General features: G+C 45.8%; 1 protein-coding gene across 1 annotated transcript; it reads right to left on the bottom strand.

The window, feature by feature from the left end:
• Nucleotides 1–7102: 7102 nt before the first annotated feature.
• Nucleotides 7103–22501, bottom strand: LOC145341527 (carboxypeptidase B-like). The gene is made up of 5 exons (XM_080186507.1): nt 22406–22501; nt 18796–18886; nt 12459–12661; nt 8884–8968; nt 7103–7290 (listed from the first exon to the last, which is right to left on the bottom strand). Exons 1-5 carry the CDS (start codon nt 22484–22486, stop codon nt 7103–7105), a joined length of 648 nt encoding a protein of 215 aa, XP_080042633.1. The 5' UTR covers nt 22487–22501.
• Between the last annotated feature and the right edge of the window lie 681 nt (nt 22502–23182).

Below are 23182 nucleotides of genomic sequence, written 5' to 3'. Positions count from 1 at the left end.
ACTACAGAAAGTTTTGCAAAAGAATGTTAATTTGCTGCCGATTAGTGACAAACAAGCCTTGTGCTTTGGACATGCATCCAGGACTCACTTCACTTTTGTAGCAATTGTTTAGCTCTTCAGTCTGATGTCCAACCAAACCTCAGGGAAAGGGGAATGTTCCGTCTTACCACCTTTGTACTTCCCCTTCATCTAAACCCCCCATCTCCGGTATCAACCTGGTGAACCTTCTCCGTACTCCCTCCAAGGCCAATGCATCCTTACACAAATAAGGGGACCAAAATTGCACACAGTACTCTAGTTGTGGTCTCACCAGTGCCCTGTACAGTTACAGCAAGACCTCCCTGCTTTTATGTTCTATCCCCCTAGCGATAAAGGCCAACGTTCCATTTGCACTGTTTCCTCCGTGCGCACCAGTTTCTTTCCGCAGTCCAAAGATGTGTGGGTTGGGTTGATTGGGCATGCTAAAAAATTGCCCTTAGCATCCTGAAATGCGTAGCTTAGAGGGATTAGTGGGTAAATATGTAGGGATATGGGGGTAGGATCTGAATGGGATTGAGGTAGGTGCAGACTCGATGGACTGAATGGCCTCTTTCTGTACTGTAGGGTTTCTATGATTTAAGCAAAAATAAATGAGGTGAGAGCGATTGGCCTTGAAATTGAGACAGTTTTTGACTGAGGATGGTGTCAAGGGAGCCCCAATAAAATTGAAGTCATTGGGAGTCAGGGAAATAAACATTATACTAATTGGCGTCATACCTAGCACAAACAAAGATGGCTGTGGTTGTTAGATGCCAACCCCATTGCAGCAGGAGTAGCTCAGGGGTAGTGTCCAAGGTCCAGCCAACTTCAGCTTCTTCATTCAGGTCATTCCATTGACCAGAAGGTTCATAATTAAAAAGCTGAACAGTGACAGGAATGCACAATGGGTGGAATTTTCCCCATCGTGCCTTCCACAGGAATCATGGTGGGTAGGACAAAAAAATGCAACTGTCCAGGCAATGGTCCGTTGACCACGGATGGGGATTTCCAGCCTCGGTACGAACGTGGCTGAGAATTCCTGCCCTACGCCCATTACCTGTGCAATACCATCTCCTCATGAGCTGGACTCTACATGAGTTTCTGAGACTGGAAAGGATGTTCAAATAGCACACAGTGAAGACTGGCGTAGATCCAAGATACTAAGTTGGATGAATCAGCAGCAAGAGGCTATTTATGGCAGGGGAGTTCATTATCCAGCGACGAAGCGGAGAGCCTTTGGCAAACTAAAACAATATGCTAATAAATGATAACTCTTATGCTGTTGGTATGTATCCCATCAAGAATGCTAAGTTTGTTTCTTTCATTTATTCATTCACAGGTATTGTGCCTCGGTCCGCCTTGTTGTCCAACAAGGGGCATACACGCGGTGGGTCATGCTCTTGGATGTTTCGGGAGTAGCTTAGTGCTTCACGTCATTAGTGTACGCTTAAACTGGACCTGCTGATGGGCACCTCGACAGCTCAGTGACTATCACTGTTTGCTGTGCAGATACATGGATTTGGGCCAGTGTCCGTGGGAGTTTGCGCATTCTCCCCGTGCTTGTGTGGGTTTTCTCTGGGTGCTCCGGTTTCCTCCCACACCCCAAAGATGTGCTCTTAGGCTGATTGGTGTAACAAATTGTCCCTAAATTAGTCCCCCCTCAATCTGGTTTCCAATGTGGAGTGCCATAAGTGCAGACAAGGGTCATGAGTGGAAGAGGGGAGTCACAATGTTGAAATGGCGGCGCGGGCTCGTTGGGCCGAAGGGCCTGTTTCCCGTGCTGTGTTATCCTTTGTTCTTTATTGCTGGGAAGGCCCACATTGGATGTGGATATTGCTGGGAAGGCCGGCCCTGCACTCAACCCTAGAACATCAGGATAACAGGTACTTGTGTTAGACTCCTATTTATTGACTTCAACACCATTATTCATACAAAACTCATCTCCAAACTCCGTGGCCTGGGCCTCGTCTCCTACCTTTGCGACTGTTCCTGAACTTCCTAACCCACAGACCACAATCAGTAAGAATAGGCAACAACGCCTCCTCCATGATCATCCTCTACACTGGTGCCCCACAAGACTGCATTCTCAGCCTGTTACTATACTCCTTATACATCTATGACTGTGCGGCTAAATTCCCCTCCAATTCGATTTTCAAGTTTGCTGATAACACCACTGCAGTGTGTTGGATCTCATCCAATGATGAGACAGAGTACAGGAATGAGATAGGGAATCTGGTGAACTGGTGCAGTGACAATAATCTCTCCCTCACTGTCAACAAAATGAAGGAGATTGTCATCGACTTCAAGAAGAGTAAAGGAGAACATGCCCCTGTCTACATCAATAAGGATGAAGTGGAAATGGTCGAAAGCTTCAAAGTTTTAAGTGTCTAGATCATCAGCAATCTGTCATGGTTCCCCCGTGCTGGCACTATAGTTAAGAAAGCCGACCAATGCCTCTACTTTCTCAAAAGACTAAGGAAATTTGGGCATGTCAGCTACAACTCTCATCAGCTTTTACAAATGCATCATAGAAAGCATTCTTTCAGATTGTATCACAGCTTAGTATAGCTCCTGCTCTGCCCAAGACCACAAGAAACTGCAAAAGGTCTTGAATGTAGCCCAATCCATCACACAAACCAGCCTCCCATCCGTTGACTCTGTCTACCCTTCCCTCTGCCTTAGCAAAGCATCCAGCATAATTAAGGACCCCACGCATCCCGGACATTCTCTCTTCCACCTCTTCCTTCGGAAAAAAGATACAAACCTCTGAGGTCACGCACCAGCTGACTCAAGAACAACTTCTTCCCTGTTGCTGTCAGGCTTTTGAATGGACCTACCTTGCATCAAGTTGATCTTTCTCTCCACCCTAGCTATGACTGTAACACTACATTCTGCACTCTTGTTGTTTCCTTCTCTATGAACGGTATGTTTTTTCTGTACAGCGTGCAAAAAACAATATTTTCACTGTATGCTAATAAATGTGACAATAATAAATCAAATCAAATCTATGTCTCTTGGGACACCTTGGGGCAATTTATCATGGCCAATCCACTTAACCTGCACATCTTTGGATTGTAGGAAGAAACTGGAGCACCCGAAGGAAACCCATGCAGACATGGGGAGAATTTTGCAAGCTTCTCACAGTTGCCTGAGGCAGGAATTGAACCCGAGTCCCTGGCACTGTGAGTAGTGTGAACCATTGTGCCTCTGTGCCACTCCATCGGAAAAATAAACTTGTATTTTTATAGCACCAGGGCGGCACAGTAGCACTAATGTTTTTCTTCATTGTTAATTGTAAATGTTGTTCATTGTTAATCATAAATGTTCTGTACTGTTAGTACAGATCTATACAGCTGTCATCCTTGTTGTTTATTTCACAATTTAACAATTTCTCCATGACAATTTCACAGCGTCAGCAGGTTTGATTCCCGGCTTGGGTCATTGTCTGTGTGGAGTTTGCACATTCTCCCTGTGTCTGCATGGGTTTCCCCTGGGTGCTCCGGTTTCCTCTCACAGTCTGAAAGACATGCAGGTTAGGTGCATTGAGGCAAACAGGCGCCAGACTGTGGGGATTAGGGGAATTTCACAGCGACTTCATTGCAGTGTTAATGTAAGCCTTATTTGTGACAAATAAATAAACTTTATTTTATATTTCATGGCCTCAGGAATTCCCACAGTGTCTTTTTAAAACTGTAGTCACTGTGGTGATTTTCTATTCGACTTCCCAGTCAAGGATTGGTGAAACAATAATTTGAGGATAAGACTATGGGTGGGATTTCTTTCCTCTCCGTGGCAGTGGGAGGTGACTTGTCCTTTGCTGGCAGCGGGATCATATGGTCTGACCGTTGTCACTGGGGTTTCCCGTTGAACGCACCCCTTGCTGCTGGGACACTCGCGATGGGGGTGTGTCATCAGCGGGACCATAACTCTGCCAACGTGGTAGCGATTAACAGCAGTTTAGGATCTGCTCCTTGTCATGCATATGATACGTATGTATAGAATCCTACAGTGCAGAAGGAGGCCATTCAGCCCATCGATTCTGCACCGACCACACTCCCACCTCGGCCCTATTCCCACAATCCCATGCCTTTACCCTAGCTAGTCCCTCTGACAGTAAGGGGCAATTTAGCACGGCCAATCCACCTAACCCACACATCTTCAGACTGTGAGAGGAAACCGGAGAACCTGGAAGAAACCCATGCAGACACGGGGAGAATGTGCAAACTCCACATAGGCAGTCACCCAAGCCGGGAATTGAACCCGGGTCCCTGGTGCTGTGAGGCAGCAGTGCTAACCACTGTGCCACCGTGCCGCTCCACGCAGTTACTTAGCAGGGCATGAACATTGTGCGTTGTACCATCAGAATGATTATCAGTGGTAAATGGCAAAAGAAACAATGGTGACTTGAGGAGGAACTTTGTCACATAGCGATTGGTTAAGATCTGGGATGTGCTGCTGGAGAGTGCGGTGGAAGTAGCTTCAATTGAGATTAGACTGTTATCTGAAAAGGAAGAATGTGTAGGGTTACAGGCAGAAGGTGGAGGTACAGCACTTGGTACTTTCCTCATTCAATAAGTGGTGCATGCGAGAGGGCTGAATGGCCTCCTTCAGTGCTGTGACTTGGAGATGGGGTCTCACAAAATTCATACGTGGTAATTTGCCTTTAAAGGATAACAGCATGATATCACTGGAAGTGAAGTGTGTCATGAAATCTAGTTTTATGTTCATTTTGATTTTGGAGGCATTTCTAGTCTCGGTAACATCCTTGTAAATCTTTTTTGCACACTTTGCAGTTTAATAACTTCCTTCCTATAGCGGGGCAACCAGGATTATACGCAGTGCTCCAAATCTGATCTTACCAACGTCTTGTGCAGTTCTAACATAATATCCCAACTCCTGTACGCAATGCTCTGACCGATGAAGGCAAGTGTGCCAAATACCTTTTTTACCACCCTATCTACCAGTGACGCCACTTTCAAGGAACGACCACCAATTTTGGGGAAAATGAATTAGGAAGTATGCAAGAGTCCACAGTGGGAGGAGCATTGGCAGGTTTGTAGGGTTGGTGGAGATTAGTGGGATCGTGGGGTGGGTTGGGAACATGAAACCTTTGAGGGAACTGAATTATGCAAATGTTAAAGTCAAGTTATTATTGGAAGCCAGCGTATGCAATGAGCACAGGACTTACCTGGTAACACGTACACAAAGAGAACTTTCAAAATTAAATGTGAAGGGCATGCCTTTTCTACATTTGTTGTGACTAGTGTTTCAGAATGTCTGAGCAGAGAGAAGCGAATGACTGATAGGGACTAAATATTTTCGGTTGGAAACAGCTGTCATTGATAACAGTGGATAAACGTGTTCATGGGGATAGTTATCTGGCCACTTGTTTAAGGAATATGAACTTGCTTCTTTGCTTTGTCAAGCACAGTCACCAAAACAAAAAATACTGTAGAGGAAATTTGGTGACCATGCTTGTAGAGGGACTAAATTGGGCTGATTTGGTGCTGGTGGATGAAGGGAATCAGAAAATCAGCCATCTTGTTTCCTCTGCATTGCAACCTCTTTTTTTAGATATTATTTTTTGGGACTGAACAAGAGGAACCTTGGGTGGGATTTTATGGCTTTGTCCCAAAACCGCCCGAGGCCAACAGCCCTTCCCATTGTTTGCCCCTCACTCACTCCAATTCCCATGGCGGGTGGGGTGGGTAAAATTCTGGCCATTGGCTCAATCACCTGATCAGCTATCTTTCATGAGATGGAAAGTTTGGCAAATAACAAATATCTTCCATCTAACAGCTGTTTCATTTTAAGGAACAGAATCAGTAACTAAGGAACATAAACTTAGGATAATTGGCAGCCTAACTGAGGGAATTTTATTCACTTGCGCTGAATTCTTATGATCTGGATAGCACTGCCTGGAAGGGTGGTGGATGCAAACTCAATTGTAACAGTCAAAAAGGGAATGAGATGGAAAAGGAAAGATTTGCGGGGATACGGGGAAAGGGTGGAGTGGGAATCAATGGTCCACTGGTATTATCGCTAGATTATTAATCCAGAAACTCAGCTAATATTCTGGGGACCCAGGTTCGAATCCTGCCATGGTAGATGGTGGAATTTGAATTCAATAAAAAATATCTGGAATTAAATATCTACTGAGGACCATGAAACCATTGTTGATTGTCGGAAAAACCCATCTGTTTCACCGACATCCTTTAGGGAGGGAAATCCTTACCCAGTCTGGCCTACGTGTGACTCCAGAGCCACACCAATGTGGTTGACTCTCTCCTGACGTCTGAACAAGGGAACCAAGGATGGACAATAAATGTTGGCCAGCCAGCGACACCCGTGTTCCACGAATTAATTTAAAAAAAATGGATTTAAAAGAACTGGCATTGATATGATGAGCTGGATGGACTCGTTTTGTCCTGTTTGAATCTATGATTGTAGGATAACGTAGGATATCAGGTCCCCTCTCATCCTTCGTCTCTCTAAGGAGATCTTTTCTCCATAGAGAAATGAAGGATGAGGGGTGACCTGATAGAGGTGTATAAGATGATGAGAGGTATTGATCAGGAGGACTCTCAGAGGCTTTTCCCCAGGGCTGAAATGGCTGCCACAAGAGGACACAGGTTTAAGGTGCTGGGGAGTAGGTACAGAAGAGATGTCAGGGGTAAGTTTTTCACTCATAGGGTGGTGGGTGAGTGGAATCGGCTGCCATCGGTGGTGGTGGAGGCAAATTCATTAGGGTCTTTTAAGAGACTTCTGGATAAGTACATGGGACTCAATAGGATTGAGGGTTATAGGTAAGCCTAGTAGGTAGAGATAAGATCGGCGCAACGTGTGGGCCGAAGGGTCTGTTTGTGCTGTAGTTTTTCTATGATTCTATGATAGAATGCAAAAATAATGCTGAATATTCTTAAAAGCATTAACATTTAGTGCGGCTATGGTGCGAATGCCATTGTAGTCCTAAACAGGTAACTGAACAGATGAATGTTATCCCTCATTGACCTTCCCGCGTTGAGAATACTGGACTATGAACTGTCAAATGTCTTTATTTTAACATGCTTTATACATATTTATTTCAATACAAGTTGTTGACGACATAGTCGGCCACGTATTTAATGGCCAGCATGGTTTCTTCACACGTCGGTTTAATTTGAGATTCAGGCAACAGGAAGCCGTATCTGCCAGTGTCACGCAGTTCAAAGGTGAAGGAATACTTAATTCCCAGATCGTAGGCCCAATCGTGCGAACCTCCAGCAGCTGGATCTGTGCAAAGACAGCACGCCAACATTAACACCGAGATTTCAACTGGGCAATTTTGCACCTTCCATCAAATCCTCAAAGGAACGTATGAGCGTTACCCTGGGTACCTGGATTACTGCTCCAGTGACAATATCACCAAGCCACTGCTTCCCATCACCAGGTAACAACAACTTGTTCGAATGTGGCACATTTAAAATAAATAACTGACTCCAGGCGGTGAATTTCCACATTCCGACGGAGCGGATCATGGAAAGGTCCGTTGACCTCGGGCGGGAATTTCCAGTTTCAGGGCAAACACAGTTGGAAAATCCTGGTGCTTTGCAGGCACACAAGAGGGTAGCAGTGGAAGGGTGCGTTTCTGAATGGAGGGCTGTGACAAGTGGTATTCCTCAGGGATCAGTGCAGGAGCCTTTGCTGTTTGTAATATAGATAAATGATTTGGAGGAAAATGTAACTTAGTAAGTTTGTAGATGACACAAAGTTTGGTGGATTTGCGGATGGCAATGAGGACCATCAGAGGACACAGCAGGATATAGATCATTTGGATACTTGGACAGAGAGATGGCAGATGGAGTTTAATCCGGACAAATGTGAGGTAATGCCTTTTGGAAGGTCTAATACAGATAGGAAGTATACAGTAAATGGTAGAACCCTTAAGAGTATTGAAGAGCAAAGGGACCTGAGTGTACAGGTACATAGGTCACTGGAAATGGCAATGCAGGTGGAGAAGGTAGTCAAGAACGCATATAGCATGCTTGCCTTCATCAGCCGGAGCACTGAGTTTAAAAATTGGCAAGTCATGTTGATGCTTTATAGAACCTTAGTTAAGCCACATTTGGAATATAGTGTTCAGTTCTGGTCACCACACTATCAGAAGGATGTGGAGGCTTTGAAAAGGGTACAGAAAAGATTCCCCAGGATGTCGGCTGATATGGAGGGCATTAGCTATGAGGAGAGGTTGGAGAAACTTGGTTTGTTTTCACTGTAACGACAGAGATTGAGGAGTGACCTGATAGAAGTTGACAAGATTTTGAGAGGCATGGACAGAGTGGATAGTCAGAAGCTTTTTTCCAGAGTGGAAGAGTCAATTACTATGGGGCACAGGTTTAAGGTGCGAGGGGCAAGGTTTGAAGGAGATGTATGAGGCAGATTTTTTACACAGAGGGCGGTGGGTTCCTGGAACTCGTTCCTGGGGGAGGTAGTGGAAGCGGACACAGTAGTGACTTTTAAGGGGCATCTTGACAAATACATAAATCGGATGGGAATAGAGGGATATGGTCCAGGGAAGTATGGGGGTTTTAGTTAAGTTGGGCAGCATGGTTGGGGCAGGCTTGGAGGACCAAAGGGCCTGTTCCTGTGCTGTAATTTTCTCTGGTGTTTGTTCTCTTTGTTTAACTGAAGGTAAGAAAGATGCATCAGGAGGGGTGAACAGAAGTGTGTTGATGTGGTGTAGGATTGTAAGGGAGGAGAAAGGCTTTGAGGTGGAATTTCCAGACTTTGGAATCTCAGCAGCCATTCATTTCATATTAGCGTTATTAATAAATTATTTGTTTGTTTACAATGATGACTAAACGTGGAACGAAACCAAAGACTCACAGATGGTGGTAGCTCCAGGACCATAAGTATATTGTGTTCCGTAGAGACTGGCCAGGCGGCGAATTGCTCCCTTAGCAAGGTTATTCTGCAAGAGAGAATGCGGGTTATTCATCATTTCAAAAATAATCAAATACTACACAAAGATTCCAAGTCTGTTTCATTAAGAGTTTAACAAAATATAGTTCCAAATGAATATATTAAAAAAACCATCACTGAGCCAACCAGGGTTGAGATCTTCTTACTTATAAATGTGGGACATTACAGCATTGTGTACTAACTTGGATGGCCAGTCCATCATGAGTGGGATTGCTTATATCTAATTGAACAGAGTAAGAAGTCCCACAACACCAGGTTAAAGTTCAACAGGTTTATTTGGAATCAGAAGCTTTTGGTGCACTGCTCCTTCATCAGGCGAGCACACCTGATGAAGGAAAAGCACTTCAAGAGCTCATGCTACCAAATAAACCTGTTGGGACTTTAACTTGGTGTTGTGAGGCTGCTTACTGTACCCACTCCAGTCCAGTGCCAGCATCTCCACATCGTAACTGAACAGAAAAGTAGGCCTCTACATTAATGACTGATCAAGAAGATGGCAACCTTGAGAGTGCAGCATCTCATTGAAATCTCAGTCTGGATTCCATGTTTAAATCCCGGAATATGGCACCAACCCATAACTGATTTGACTCAAAGATACGGCATTGAGCCCAGCCAACAGTGAATGAAGTAGAATACCGTCCACTTCCCTGGATGGGTGCAGCTTCAACCATACTCAAGAAGCTTGTGACGCCACTGTTTAAAAAAGGAGGTAAACAAAAGGCAGGTAACTATAGTCTGGTTAGCTTAACTTCTGCAGTCGGGAAAATGCTTGAATCTATCATCAAGGAAGAAATAGTGAGTCATCTGGATATAAACTGTCCCGTTGGTAAGATGAAGCATGAAGGGCAGGTCATGTTTGACTAATTTGATGGAATTCTTTGAGAACATTATATATGCAGTGGATAATGAGGAACCTGTGGATGTGGTGTATTTGGATTTCCAGAAGGCATTTAACAAGGTGCCATACCAAAGACTGCAACATAAGATAAAGGTGCAGAGTGTTACAGGTAATGTGTTAGCATGGATAGAGGATTGGTAACCCATCAGAAAGCAAAGAGTGGGGGTAAATGGGTGTTTTTCTGGTTAACGATCAGTGACTAGTGGTGTGCCTCAGAGATCAGTGTTGGGACTGCAATTGTTTACGATTTATGTCGATGGTTTGGAGTTGGGGACCAGGTGTTGTGTGTCAAAATTCGCAGATGACACTATGAGAGCTGGAAGAACAAGGTGTGCAGATGACGCTGAAAGTCTGCAAAAGGATCTAGACAATCTAAATGAGTGGGCGAGGGTATGGCAGATGGAGTACAATGTCAGTAAATGTGAAGTCATTCATTTTGGTAGGAATAACAGCAAAATGGACTATTATTTAAATGGTAAAAAATTACAGCATGCTGTTATGTGGAGGGACCTGGATGTGCTTGTTTAGGAATCTCAAGGAGTTGGTTTGCTGGTGCAGCAGGTAATTAAGAAGGCAAATGGAATTTTGTCCTTCATTGCTTGAGGGATGGAGTTTAAAAACAGTGAGATTATGTTGCAGCTATATAAGGTGCTGGGGAGACCACACCTGGAGTACTGTGTACAGTTTTAGTCTTCTTGCTTGAGAAAGGATATATTGGCATTGGAGGGGGGGCAGAGGACATTCACTAGGTTGATTCTGGAGTTGAGAGGGTTGGCTTATGAGGAGAGACTGAGTAGACTGGGGCTATACTCATTGGAATTCAGAAGAATGAGAAGCGTTGTGATAGAAACATGCAAGGTTATGAAGGGAATAGGTAAGATAGAACCAGGGAAGTTGTTTCCATTGGCGGGTGAAACTAGAACTAGGGGAATAGCTTCAAAATGAGGGGAAGCAGATTTAGGACTGAGCTGAGGAGGAACTTCTTCACACAAAGCGTTGTGAATCTGTGGAATTCTCTGTCCAGTGAAGCAGTTGAGGCTACCTCATTGAATGTTTTTAAGGCAAGGATAGATAAATTTTTGAACAGTAAAGGAATTAAGGGTTATGGTGAGCAGGTGGGTAAGTGGAGCTGAGTCCACAAAAAGATCAGCCATGATCTTATTGAATGGCAGAACAGGCTTGAGGGGCCAGATGGCCTACTGCTGCTCCTACTTCTTATGTTCTTAACCATCCAGGACAAAGTTGCCTGTTTGATTGCTACCCCTTCTGCAAACATTCAGTCCCTCCAAAGTGTGTCACAGTTATGTGTATCATCATCAAGATGCACTGCAGGATCTCACCAAGGTTTCTTAGAAGTTTTCAGCCGAGAACGCGATGAACAGTTTAAAAACAAAGGGGTCTCCATTTAAGATGGTAATAAAGATGAATTTCATCTTTAAGTGGGTCATTAGTATTTGGAACTCTCTTCCACAGAGAGTTAAAAGATTAGGGTCTTTGAATATGTTCAAAGCTGAGCTAGATCAATTTTTCGAGATACAGTGGGTCAAGGATTATGTGGTCAGGCAAGAAAATGAAGTGAAGGTCACAAGCAGATTTGCCGTGATCTTAGTAAATGGCAGAGTGGGCTTGATGGGCTGAATGCCTACTCCTGCTCCTATTTCTTATGGATCTGACACATAAGTCAACATGCATCTGTTGCCAGATGAAGCATTTTCTTGTATACATTCATGGAACATGGGTGTCGCTGGCTGGCCAGCATTTATTGCTCATCCCTTGTTGCCCTTGGAAGTCAGTTGGAATCAACCACATTGCTGTGGTTCTGGAGTCACACATAGGCCAGACCAGGTAAGGATGGCAGATTTCCTTCACTAAATTAGTGAACCAGATGGGTTTTCCGACAATCGAGAATGGTTTCATGGTCATCAGTAGATTCTTAATTCCAGATTTTTTATTGAATTCAAATTCCACCATCTACCATGGTGGCATTCGAACCCAGATTCCCAGGAGTTTCTGGATTAATAGTAAAAGATTAAAGTTTAATTTGTGTCACATGTAGGCATGCATTAACACTGTAATGAAGTTACTGTGAAAATCCCCTAGTTGCCACACTCCGGCAACTGTACGGTTACACTGAGGGAGAATTGAGCATGGCCAATGCCCCTAACCAGCACGCTTTTTAGACTGTGGGAGGAAACCGGAGCACCCAGAGGAAATGCACACAGACATGGGGAGAATGTGCTGACTCCGCACAGACAGTGATCCAAGCCAGGAATTGAACCGGGGTTCCTGGCACTGTGAGGCAGCACTGTGCCACCGTACTGGCTTAGTCTAGTGATAATACTGTCAGGCCACCCGAAGGCTTCTCCTCCTTCTCTATGGGGAGGAAGCAATTTTACTCCTCCGATCATCCTGATAAACCAGAGAAACTGCATTGTGGAAGGGAGTTGGGCTCTCAAACTGAGAACCCAAACATCCCACCTCCCACTGAAGCCAAATGTCTCTCAGAGAATATAAATCAAAGTGTCAAATTCTGCTTTGCATCGCACGGGTTTGTGAACATGTAAAAGGCTGAGACACATACCAGCTCAGCGTGATTCGGCGCTAAGTCATAGGTGTAGGAATAAGGGAAGAGGCACATCTGAGAGTAAGAGTGCATGGTGAGATATGCCTTGATGCTTCCTTTGTGGCGACGGATGAAGTTTGCGACAGCCTGGACTTCTTTCTCAGATTCTACCCGAGGACCACAGTATGTCTCAGAACAAGGGTTCGATGAGGCACCGATTGCTAGAGGACACAATGTGACAGTTAGCAGGACGTGTGATGGTTCTAATTTATTCCAACTCTGATATAGCCCAGAGACAAACAGGAAGCATTGGAATTTTTTTTGCACCCAAGGTCATTCGGCATCTATAGAGAGAAGAAAGATAAGCCAATATTTTAAGCAAGATTTTTCTGGAGGTCAGGTTATCGTGGAAACATGAATCTTTATTTTCACATAATCCTTGGCATTCTTGCTGACGGGAAAGATTATAGCCAGGGTGAGCAGAAATACTTTTTGTCATAGTATACAGATTAAACCTTAGGGCTGAGATTTTCGCCTTGCTGCTGGTGGGATCTTCTGGTCCTGTCGATGGCCCCCCCCGTCCCCCCCCACCCTTCCCCCACTCAGAGATAAGGAGCAACTTCTTCAGCCAGAGAGTGGTGAATTTATGGAACTCTTTGCCGCAGGAGGCTGTGGAGGCCAGGTCAATGGAGTGTCTTTGAGACAGAGGTAGATAGGTTGCTCACGGCCCATTCTCAGCTGCCAGTGTTGCCCCGGAGACTGTTCTCTGACGCCAGCCCTTTGTTGGTGCTGGCCCCAATCCCATAACCCAACACTTCTGGAAGCTACTCTTGGCTGCTGATTCTGATTCCAAGGCCTTTGCCGTCACGTTTCACAATAGAACATAGAGCATCGAACCATATAGCACAGGAACAGGCCCTTCGGCCCGCAAACATGCCGAATGTGCCACCAAATTAAACTAATCCCTTGGTCCTCATCCCTCTATTCCTTGCACATTCATGTGCTTATCTAAAAGCCCCTAAATCACCCCTATTGTTTACAAACAGTAACCTTTTTAACTAAATGTCTTGACAAATGATGCTATCGGCGTCAGAGAGAAGAATCATGGTGATGATCCTTAATAAAGAAATTCAATTATGTTTCTAACCATAACAAAACATTCGAAGGTGCTTCACAGTCGAGACATAGAGCCAGGCGGTGGGATTCTCTGGCCTCCCCGTGGCAGGAGATGGCGTAGCATTCGCTGGTGGTGGGATCCATTGGTCCCGCCACTGTCAATATATATGTGATATCGGAGCCGTAGCAATGTGGTTGACTCTCAGCTGCCCTCTGAAATGGCTAAGCGAGGCGTTTAGTTCAAGGGTTTAGTCCGTAGCCTTGTACGCTCTGGTGTTTCAAGAGCTCATCTAAACATTTTAGTCAATGTTGTGAGGGTTCTCTTCCCTCCCACCCTTTCAGGCAGTGAGTCCCAGATTCCCACCACCCTCTGGGTGAAGAAGTTTTGCCTCAAATCCCCTCTAAACCTCCTGCCCCTTACGTTAAATCTCTAGCCCCCAGTTATTGACCCCTCTACTCAGGGGAAAAGATTTTTCCCACCTACCTAATGAGTGTCCCTCAGTTTTTTACACCTCAGTCAGGTCCCCCCACCTCGGCCTTCTCTGCTCTGAGGAAAACACTCTGCCAGGGGGGTTAACACGGTAAATATGTGGGGCTACGGGGATTGGGTCTGAGGAAGATGCTCCATTGGAGAGTCGGTGCAGGCTCGATGGGTCGAATGCACAGTAGGGATTCTAACCTTAGAGCAGGGGACATCCCAGCGAGGTTATCAAGGCCACACGTGGTGAATCCGACATTTTGCTTTTGCATCTTTCCCTTTCTCGTCACATTAACATCACAAAACCGACATCTCCCGCTCCCGTCCAGCTCAGCACATGGCTCTCTGCCTCCCTCTGGTGCTGATGATGTGGAGATGCCGGCGTTTGGACTGGGGTAAACACAGTAAGGAGTCTCACAACACAAGGTTCAAGTCATAAACATAAGAAGATAAGAAATAGGAGCAGGAGTAGGCCATCTGGCCCTTCGAGCCTGCCCCGCCATTCAATAAGATCATGGCTGATCTGTCGTGGCTCAGTTCCACTTTCCGGCCCTCTCCCCATAACCCTTAATCCCCTCTCTTATCAAAAACCCATCAACCCGCTTCTTAAAAATATTTAGCGAGGCAGCCTCCACCACTTCAACGGGCAGAGAATTCCAGAGATTCACCACCCTTTGAGTGAAGAAGTTCTTCCTCAACTCTGTTCTAAACCGCCCCCCCTTTATCTTGAGGCTGTGCCCCCTAGTCCTACTGTCTTTTTTGAGCGGGAAGAGTCTCTCCACCTCTATCCTATCCATCCCATTCATCATCTTATACGTCTCAATGAGATCTCCCCTCATTCTTCTAAACTCTAACGAGTACAAGCCTAGTTTATTCAGCCTCTCCTCATAGCTCAACCCCCTCAACTCTGGCATCAGCCTAGTAAACCTCCTCTGCACTCCCTCCAAGGCCAAAATATCCTTGCGCAGGTGCGGCGCCCAAAACTGCACACAGTACTCCAGCTGCGGCCTCACCAATGCCCTATACAGCTGCAGCAAGACCTCCCTACTTTTATATTCAATCCCCCTCGCGATGAAGGCCAGCATCCCATTCGCCTTCCTGACCACCTGCTGCACCTGCAAGCTGGGTTTTTGCGACTCATGCACAAGGACCCCAAGGTCCCTCTGCACCGTCGCCTGCTGCAGTTTTTCGCCACGTAAGTAATAGTCCTTCCTACCATTCTTCCTACCAAAGTGGACCACCTCACACTTGCCAACATTAAATTCCATTTGCCATTTCCTGGCCCACATCTGTGGTGGGTAAAATGTTAGAATCCGTCATTAAGGAGGAAGTTGCGAGGCATCTTGAAGGGAATTGCTTGATAGAGCGGACGCAACACGGTTTCATTAAAGGGAAGTCGTGTCTGACAAATTTACTGGAGTTCTGTGAGGATGTGTCTAGGGCGGTCGATAGAGGAGAGCCAGTGGATGTGGTCTTTCTGGATTTTCAGAAGGCGTTTGACAAGGTACCTCACAAGAGGTTATTGCAGAAGGTCAGGGGACATGGAGTTGGTGGTAGGGTGTTAGCGTGGATAGAGGACTGGTTGTCAAATAGGAGGCAGAGAGTGGGGGTCAATGGGTGCTATTCGGATTGGCGGTTGGTGACTAGTGGGGTGCCCCAGGGGTCGGTGCTGGGGCCTCAGCTATTTACCATTTATATAGATGATCTGGAGGAGGGAACCGAGTCTAGGGTGTCGAAATTTGCTGATGACACCAAGATTGGGGGAAAGGCAAATTGTGCGGAGGGTGTGGAGAGTCTGCAGAAGGATCCAGATAGGCTGGGCGAATGGGCTAGGAAATGGCAAATGGAATTTAATGTTGGCAAGTGTGAGGTGGTCCACTTTGGTAGGAAGAATGGTAGGAAGGACTATTACTTACATGGCGAAAAACTGCAGCAGGCGACAGTGCAGAGGGACCTCGGGGTCCTTGTTCATGAGTCGCAAAAACCCAGCTTGCAGGTGCAGCAGGTGGTCAGGAAGGCGAATGGGATGCTGGCCTTCATAGCGAGGGGGATTGAATATAAAAGTAGGGAGGTCTTGCTGCAGCTGTATAGGGCATTGGTGAGGCTGCAGCTGGAGTACTGTGTGCAGTTTTGGGCGCCGCACCTGCGCAAGGATATTTTGGCCTTGGAGGGAGTGCAGAGGAGGTTTACTAGGCTGATACTGGAGTTGAGGGGGTTGAGCTATGAGGAGAGGCTGAATAAACTAGGCTTGTACTCGTTAGAGTTTAGAAGAATGAGGGGAGATCTCATTGAGACGTATAAGATGATGAATGGGATGGATAGGATAGAGGTGGAGAGACTCTTCCCGCTCAAAAAAGACAGTAGGACTAGAGGGCACAGCCTCAAGATAAAAGGGAGGCGGTTTAGAACGGAGTTGAGGAGGAACTTCTTCACTCAAAGGGTGGTGAATCTCTGGAATTCTCTGCCCGTTGAAGTGGTGGAGGCTGCCTCGCTAAATATTTTTAAGAAGCGGGTTGATGGGTTCTTGATAAGAGAGGGGATTAAGGGTTATGGGGAGAGGGCCGGAAAGTGTAACTGAGCCACGACAGATCAGCCATGATCTTATTGAATGGCGGGGCAGGCTCGAAGGGCTGGATGGCCTACTCCTGCTCCTATTTCTTATGTTCTTATTATGTTCATTCGCCCAGCCTATCTAGATCCTTCTGCAGACTCTCCACACCCTCCGCACAATTTGCCGTTCCCCCAATCTTGGTGTCATCTGCAAATTTCGACACCCTACACTCGGTTCCCTCCTCCAGATCGTCTCTATAAATGGTAAAAAGCTGAGGCCCCAGCACCGACCCCTGGGGCACTCCACTAGTCACCATCCGCCAATCCGAATAGCACCCATTGACCCCCACTCTCTGCCTCCTATTTGACAACCAACCCTCTATCCACGCTAACACCCTACCCCCAACTCCAAGTCCCCTGACCTTCTGCAATAACCTCTTATGAGGTACTTTGTCAAACGCCTTCTGAAAATCCAGAAAGACCACATCCACCGGCTCTCCTCTATCGACCGCCCTAGACACAGCCTCATAGAACTCCAGTAAATTTGTCAGACACGGCTTCCCTTCAATGAAACCGTGCTGCGTCTGCTCTATCAAGCCCAACAGGTTTATTTGATAGTAAACACCACTAGCTTTCGGAACACGCTGTTCCTTCGTCAGGTGAGTGGTCTCTGGTGTTAACAAACACAATTTAGTTGAAATAAATTATTGGAATGTGGGTAAATTTGTAAGCTGACCGTAACTGCAACTTAAGCTGAAATATAGCATCAGCGCCGTGTATTAGCACTCACAGGACCCAAAGAGGGGAAGCTTCCAATCAAAATAGGGGAGCCAAGAAACTGAAACAAGGTCAGGAACCTGGATCTGGTTTGATCCACGGTCGTGGCACTAAATCTTTCAACACCTTCCCCATTGCCTTAAATAACACCATTCAGGAGTGAAATTAGGAAGTACATCCACACTCTAAGGTTTGAAACAACTGGCAGCTAATGTTAGGACAATTCCTACATCTTCAATCAGAGATGGGGAGATATTTGATAAGCAGGAGTATTAACGGGAAGTGAGGAGAATCCATTATTATTAGAAGGGTATTTGGCCTCTGATCTTCGGGTAAGCATTCTCCAAGGCGGCCTTCACGACACACGACAGCGCAGAGTCGCTGAGCAGAGACTGATAGCCAAGTTCCACACACATGAGGACGGTCTCAACCGGGATCTTGGGTTCATGTCACACTATCTGTAACCTTCACGACTTGCCTGGACTTGCAAAATCTCACTAACTGTCCTGCCTGGAGACAATACACATCTCTTTAACCTGTGCTTAACGCTCTCTCCACTCACATTGTCTGTACCTTTGAGACTTGATTACCTGTAAAGACTCGCATTCCAACCTTTATTTTGTAAATTGAGTTTGTGTCTTTATATGCCCTGTTTGTAACACATCTCCCACTCACCTGATGAAGGGCAGCGAGCTCTCTGAAGGCTAATGGTTTTTGCTACCAAATAAACCTGTTGGACTTTAACCTGGTGTTGTGAGACTTCTTAAAGTGAGGAGAAGGCAGGTTTATTATGAAAGATTACGTGGCACAGACTGATGGACAGGCTTAGGAGGCCCCTCCACATTGGTTTCCTCCTTCAAGGCACTTTTTTAAAATTCATTTGTGGGACATGGGCGTCACTGGCTGGCCAGCAAATATTGCCCATCATAGAATCTCTACAGTGGACGTTCGGCCCATCAATTCTGCACCAACCATAATCCCACTTAGGCCCTATCTCCATAACCCTATGCATTTACCCCAGCAATTTAGCACGGCCAATCCACCTAACCTGCACATTTTGCCCACACCTTGTTGCCCGAGGGCAGTTGAGAGTCAACCACGTTGCTGTGACTCTGGAGTCACATGTAAGCCAGACTGGGTCAGCACAGCAGATTTCCTTCCCCAAAGGAAGGGACGTTAGTGAACCAGATGGATTTTTCCTACAATCGACAATGGTTTCACGGCCATCAGTAGATTCTTAACTCCAGATAATTTGTATTGAATTCAAATCCTACCATCTGCCGAGGCGGGATTCGAACCCGGGGGCTCCAGCACGTTGGCGGAGTTTCTGGATTAATAGTCCAGCGATAATACCACTAGGCCATTGCCTCCCATGATTCAAAGAGATTTGATAGAACTGTTCATTGTGTTGTTTGTTAAAATAGAAATACTTACAACACCATTTGGCGTCAAAGTTTCGGTTTGGGTCTGTGCCTATACAATGTGTGCCAGGATTCCTGGAACGTGTTTTCCTCCAAAATCGATCCTGTGGGCAGACGCGGCAAAGCAATAAATGTGTAAGATCCCTTCTATCATCCTATCAGATGAACAACTCCTTACATAGCCAAATAATAAAAGGTTCATTCAGAGAAATCATAGATTCCCTACAGTGCAGAAGGAGGCCATTCGGCCCATTGAGTCTATACTGACTCTCCAACAGAGCATCTTTCTCATGCCCATACCCCCTCCCTTTAACCCCAGACACTTACCCCGCAATGGGCCAATTTATAACAGCCAATCATCTAACCTGCGCATCTTTGGAGTGTGGGAGGAAAGTGGGGCACCCGGGAGAAACCCACTGCAGGCACTGTGCAAACTCCCAGTGTCCCAAGTCCAGAATTGAACCCCCAGGTCCCTGGTGCTGTGAGATAGCAGTGCTAACCTCTGTGTCACTGTGCCGCCCAAAATTCGATTGATGCCTGGGATGGGGGTGACCTTATTGAAACACGCGACACCTCGAGGGGATTTGACAGGGTGGATGCTGTAAGGATGTTTCTTCCTTGTGGGAGAAACTGGAACATGGGCACAAGTTTAAAAATAAGGCAGCAGCCATTTAAGATGGAGATAATTCGACACTTTCTCTTCAGAGGGTTATGAGTCCCTGGAACTCTTCCCCAGAAAGTAGTGCAGGCATGGTCATTGAATGTTTGTAGGGTAGAGATAGATAGATTTTGGACTAACAAGAGAGTCAACAGGTTTCAGCAATAGGCAGGAATGTAGAGTTGAAGAAATAATCAGATCAGCCATGATCTTACTAAATAGTGAAGCAGGTTTAAAGGGATTGAATGGCGTATCCCTCTTCCTAATTCATATTTTCATATGTTCATACAGACCTGTTTTACACATTTATTAGAGATTTTTGAGTATGTACTACAAAGAACAAAGAATGAAACAGCCAGGGAAGCAGGCCCTTCGGCCCAACGAGCCCGCGCCGCCATTTTAACACCACCAGTCCCCCCCTCCAGCCATGACCCTTATCTATTGTTTTATGGCCATCCACATTGAGGGAAACTAATTTAGGGACAATTTATTACTCCCAATCAGCCTAGTAGGTCATCTTTGGGGTGTGGGAGGAAACCAGAGCACCCGGAGAAAACCCACGCAAGCACGGGGAGAATGCGCAAACTCCCACAGACACCGGCCCAAATCCACATGTCTGCACAGCAAACAGTGATAGTCACTGAGCTGTCGTCTTGCCCAGCATCTAGTAATCTAGATAAATGGGAACCAGTAAATGTAGTATACCCGGATTTCAAAAAGGCATTCAATAAAGCACCCCATCAAGCGTTAAGAGACAAGTTAAGGGCTTACAGAGTTGGGGTAATATTTTAGCATGGACAGTGGATTGAGCTGAGGCTGACATATCCAAAAAATTCCTACAGTTCAAAAGGGAGCATTCAATCCATTGAGCCTGCACTGACACTTAGACCCTATTGCTATAACCCCACACATTTACCCTGCTAATCCCCCTGACACTAAGGGACAGTTTATAATGGCCAATCCACTTAACCTGCACTTCTTTGGACTTTGGGAGAAAACTAGAGCAGATACGGGGAAAAATTGCAAACACCAGTGACCCAAACCAGGAATCAAACCCAGGTCTCTAGTGCTGTAAGGCAGCAGTGCCACAGGCCATTACTTTTTTCTCAAGCAGTTTTACCTGGACTAATGCATCCTCTGACGTTATGTTGATCATTTACATAATGTTCCATCTATCCCTGATCTTCAATGATGCCCAGATCCAACTTAATTCTTCCTGAAACAATTTTAATTTGGCTGCACAAAACTTAGCCCACGCTTCTCCCATTCTCTCTGACTCAACACATAACCAAATCAGTTCAGGGACTTTGACTCTAAAAGTCTAAGGATTCTGTTCTGTGTAAAGCAAGACACACTGGTTGGAATTTTCCAGTAAAAAGTCTGACAACACCAGGTTCTGGTCCAACCTATTTATTTGATAATATACTCTTAAGCTTTCGAGGGGACTGCCTCTTCGTCAGGTGAATGGAGAGTTCTGGCCTCAGACAGAGCTCTGGTGTTGTCAGACTTTTTACTGTGTTTACGCCAGTCCAACGCCGGCATACCCACACCATGGAATTTTCCAGCCACTGGTGTTACTGCAAATGAGGATGGGGAATTTGGCGCTCAGCCAAATCTTCATTCACTACAGCAGGACCAGAGAACCCTGCCGGTGTGATCAGTCTGAGAAACTGGTCCACTGTCCCAATTCCTAGAGATGAGATCATTGCCTAACTGCAGTGAACGTATCGCCCTTGCAAGGGCTTTTTAAAAAAAAAAATTCTTTCACCGGACGTGGGCTTCACAGGTTAGGCCAGTATTTATTGCCCGTCTGTAATTGCCCCTTGAGAAGATGGTGGTGAGCTGCCTTCTTGAACCTGCTGCAGTCCATGTGGTGTATGTATACCTACTGTGCTGTTAGGGATGGGGTTCCAGGATTTTAATCCAGCAGCAGCAAAGGAACTGCAACATATATCCAAATCAGAGTGGCTTGAAGGTGATGGCATTCACATGCATCTGCTGCCCTTGTCTTTCTAAGTGGTAGATGTTCGAGGTGCTGTCAGAGGAACCTTGGTGATCTGTTGCCATGCATTTTGTAAACACTGCACACTGTTGCTATTCACTAGAGGTCGATGGTGTTTGGAGTGAATATTTAAGGTGATGGTTGGATGAGAATCAAGTGGACTGCTTTATCCCGAATGGTGCTGAGTTTCTTGAGTGTTGTTGGAGGCCAAGTGGAGGATATTCCATTATACTCCTGACCTGTACCTTGTAGATGGTAGACATGCGGGTCAGGAGGTGAGTTACTCACTGCTGAATTTCTGGCGTTCTTTCTGGAGCACAAGTCTTCAGTACTATTGCCGGAATATTATCAGGGCCCAAAGCCTTTGCAGCATCCAGTGCCTTTAGCCATTTCCTGAAATCATGTGGAGTGAATCAAATTGGCATGAAGACTGACATTTGTAGTGCTGGGGAGCTGTGCCTTGATACATTCTGTGTGAGCAAAGATGTAGGCCAAACAAAACCACCTGTACTCCAGTTCCATTGATTTACTCAAATAAAGGCTTAGGGCCCATTTTTAGACAGGACATCTGGAAGCTCCTAGTCTACTGAGGGGAGGAAAGATTTCTCCACCAGGGAGGGAGTGAACCTTTAGAATCTACCTACCCTGGAAGGCAGTGGATGCTGAGTTGTTCAGGTCAAAGCTGAGGTAGAATGATTTTTGGACACTAAGAGAATTAAGGGATATGTGGATAGGGAAGGAAAGTGGAGTTGATGTCAATGATTGACCATGATCCTCTTGAGGGACCACATGACCGTTCCTGGTGCTATTTCGAAGGCTCTTATGTAACCTGGCTTCTGTAGCAAAACTCTTTCAGATTGAGTTTTTGTTTTCCACCATTGACTTCATTTTCCCTTAATCTTTTAACCCTAACGACTGTTTTCTGAATTACTCTGGGTCATCCACAGATGTTGTGACACTTACCTCGGTCCAGCTATATGCGTAGCCATCCACATTGATAACAGGGACAACCAGGAAATACAGTTTATCAAGGAGTGTGGTCATAGTTGAATCAGATCCATAGTTTCTTGTGGCCTGTGGAAGCAGAAGTTTATTGCATGGGCATGTTTCTCAACTGCTATCGGAAAGTGTTGTAAATAAATCCCACGAGTGTTTTGCTAACCTCTCTCACAAACCACTGGCAAAATGCTGGAGAGATCCACTCCCTGGCATGGATTCCACAGTCCAAGAGGATGGTAGGTTTCGCCGAACCCGTTCTCCTGCCAACCTGTAACAAGAGATTGGCACACGTACTATCATCCCATCAGGCTGCTTTATTGGTCCAAACACACAATCTATCATTATTTCGCAAAACACAAGTCTTTTGACATGTTTGAAGTTTCTTTATTAGTGTCACAAGTAGACTTACATTAACATTGCAATAAAGTTACGGTGAAAATCGCCTAGTCTTCACATTAGTGCCTGTTTGGGTACACTGAGGGAGAATTTAGCATGGCTAATGCACTTAACCAGCATGTCTTTTGGGCTATGAGAGGAGAGAGAGCACCTGGAGGAAACCCACACAGACATGGGAAGAATGTGCAGACTCTGCGCAGACAGTGACCCAAGCCAGGAATCAAACCCAGGTCCCTGGCACTGTGAGGCAGCAGTGCTAACCACTGTGCCGTCTTAAGAGAATGGTTTTGATCCGTCGACCTCTGGCTTATGGGCCCAGCACGTTTCCACTGCGCCACCCCTACT

Source organism: Carcharhinus amblyrhynchos, chromosome 3, assembly GCF_965287045.1.
Source record: "Carcharhinus amblyrhynchos chromosome 3, sCarAmb.v2.hapA, whole genome shotgun sequence".
Lineage (NCBI taxonomy): Eukaryota > Metazoa > Chordata > Chondrichthyes > Carcharhiniformes > Carcharhinidae > Carcharhinus > Carcharhinus amblyrhynchos.
Note: the sequence above shows the minus strand (reverse complement) of the source record. Positions and strands in the feature narration are given on the sequence as shown.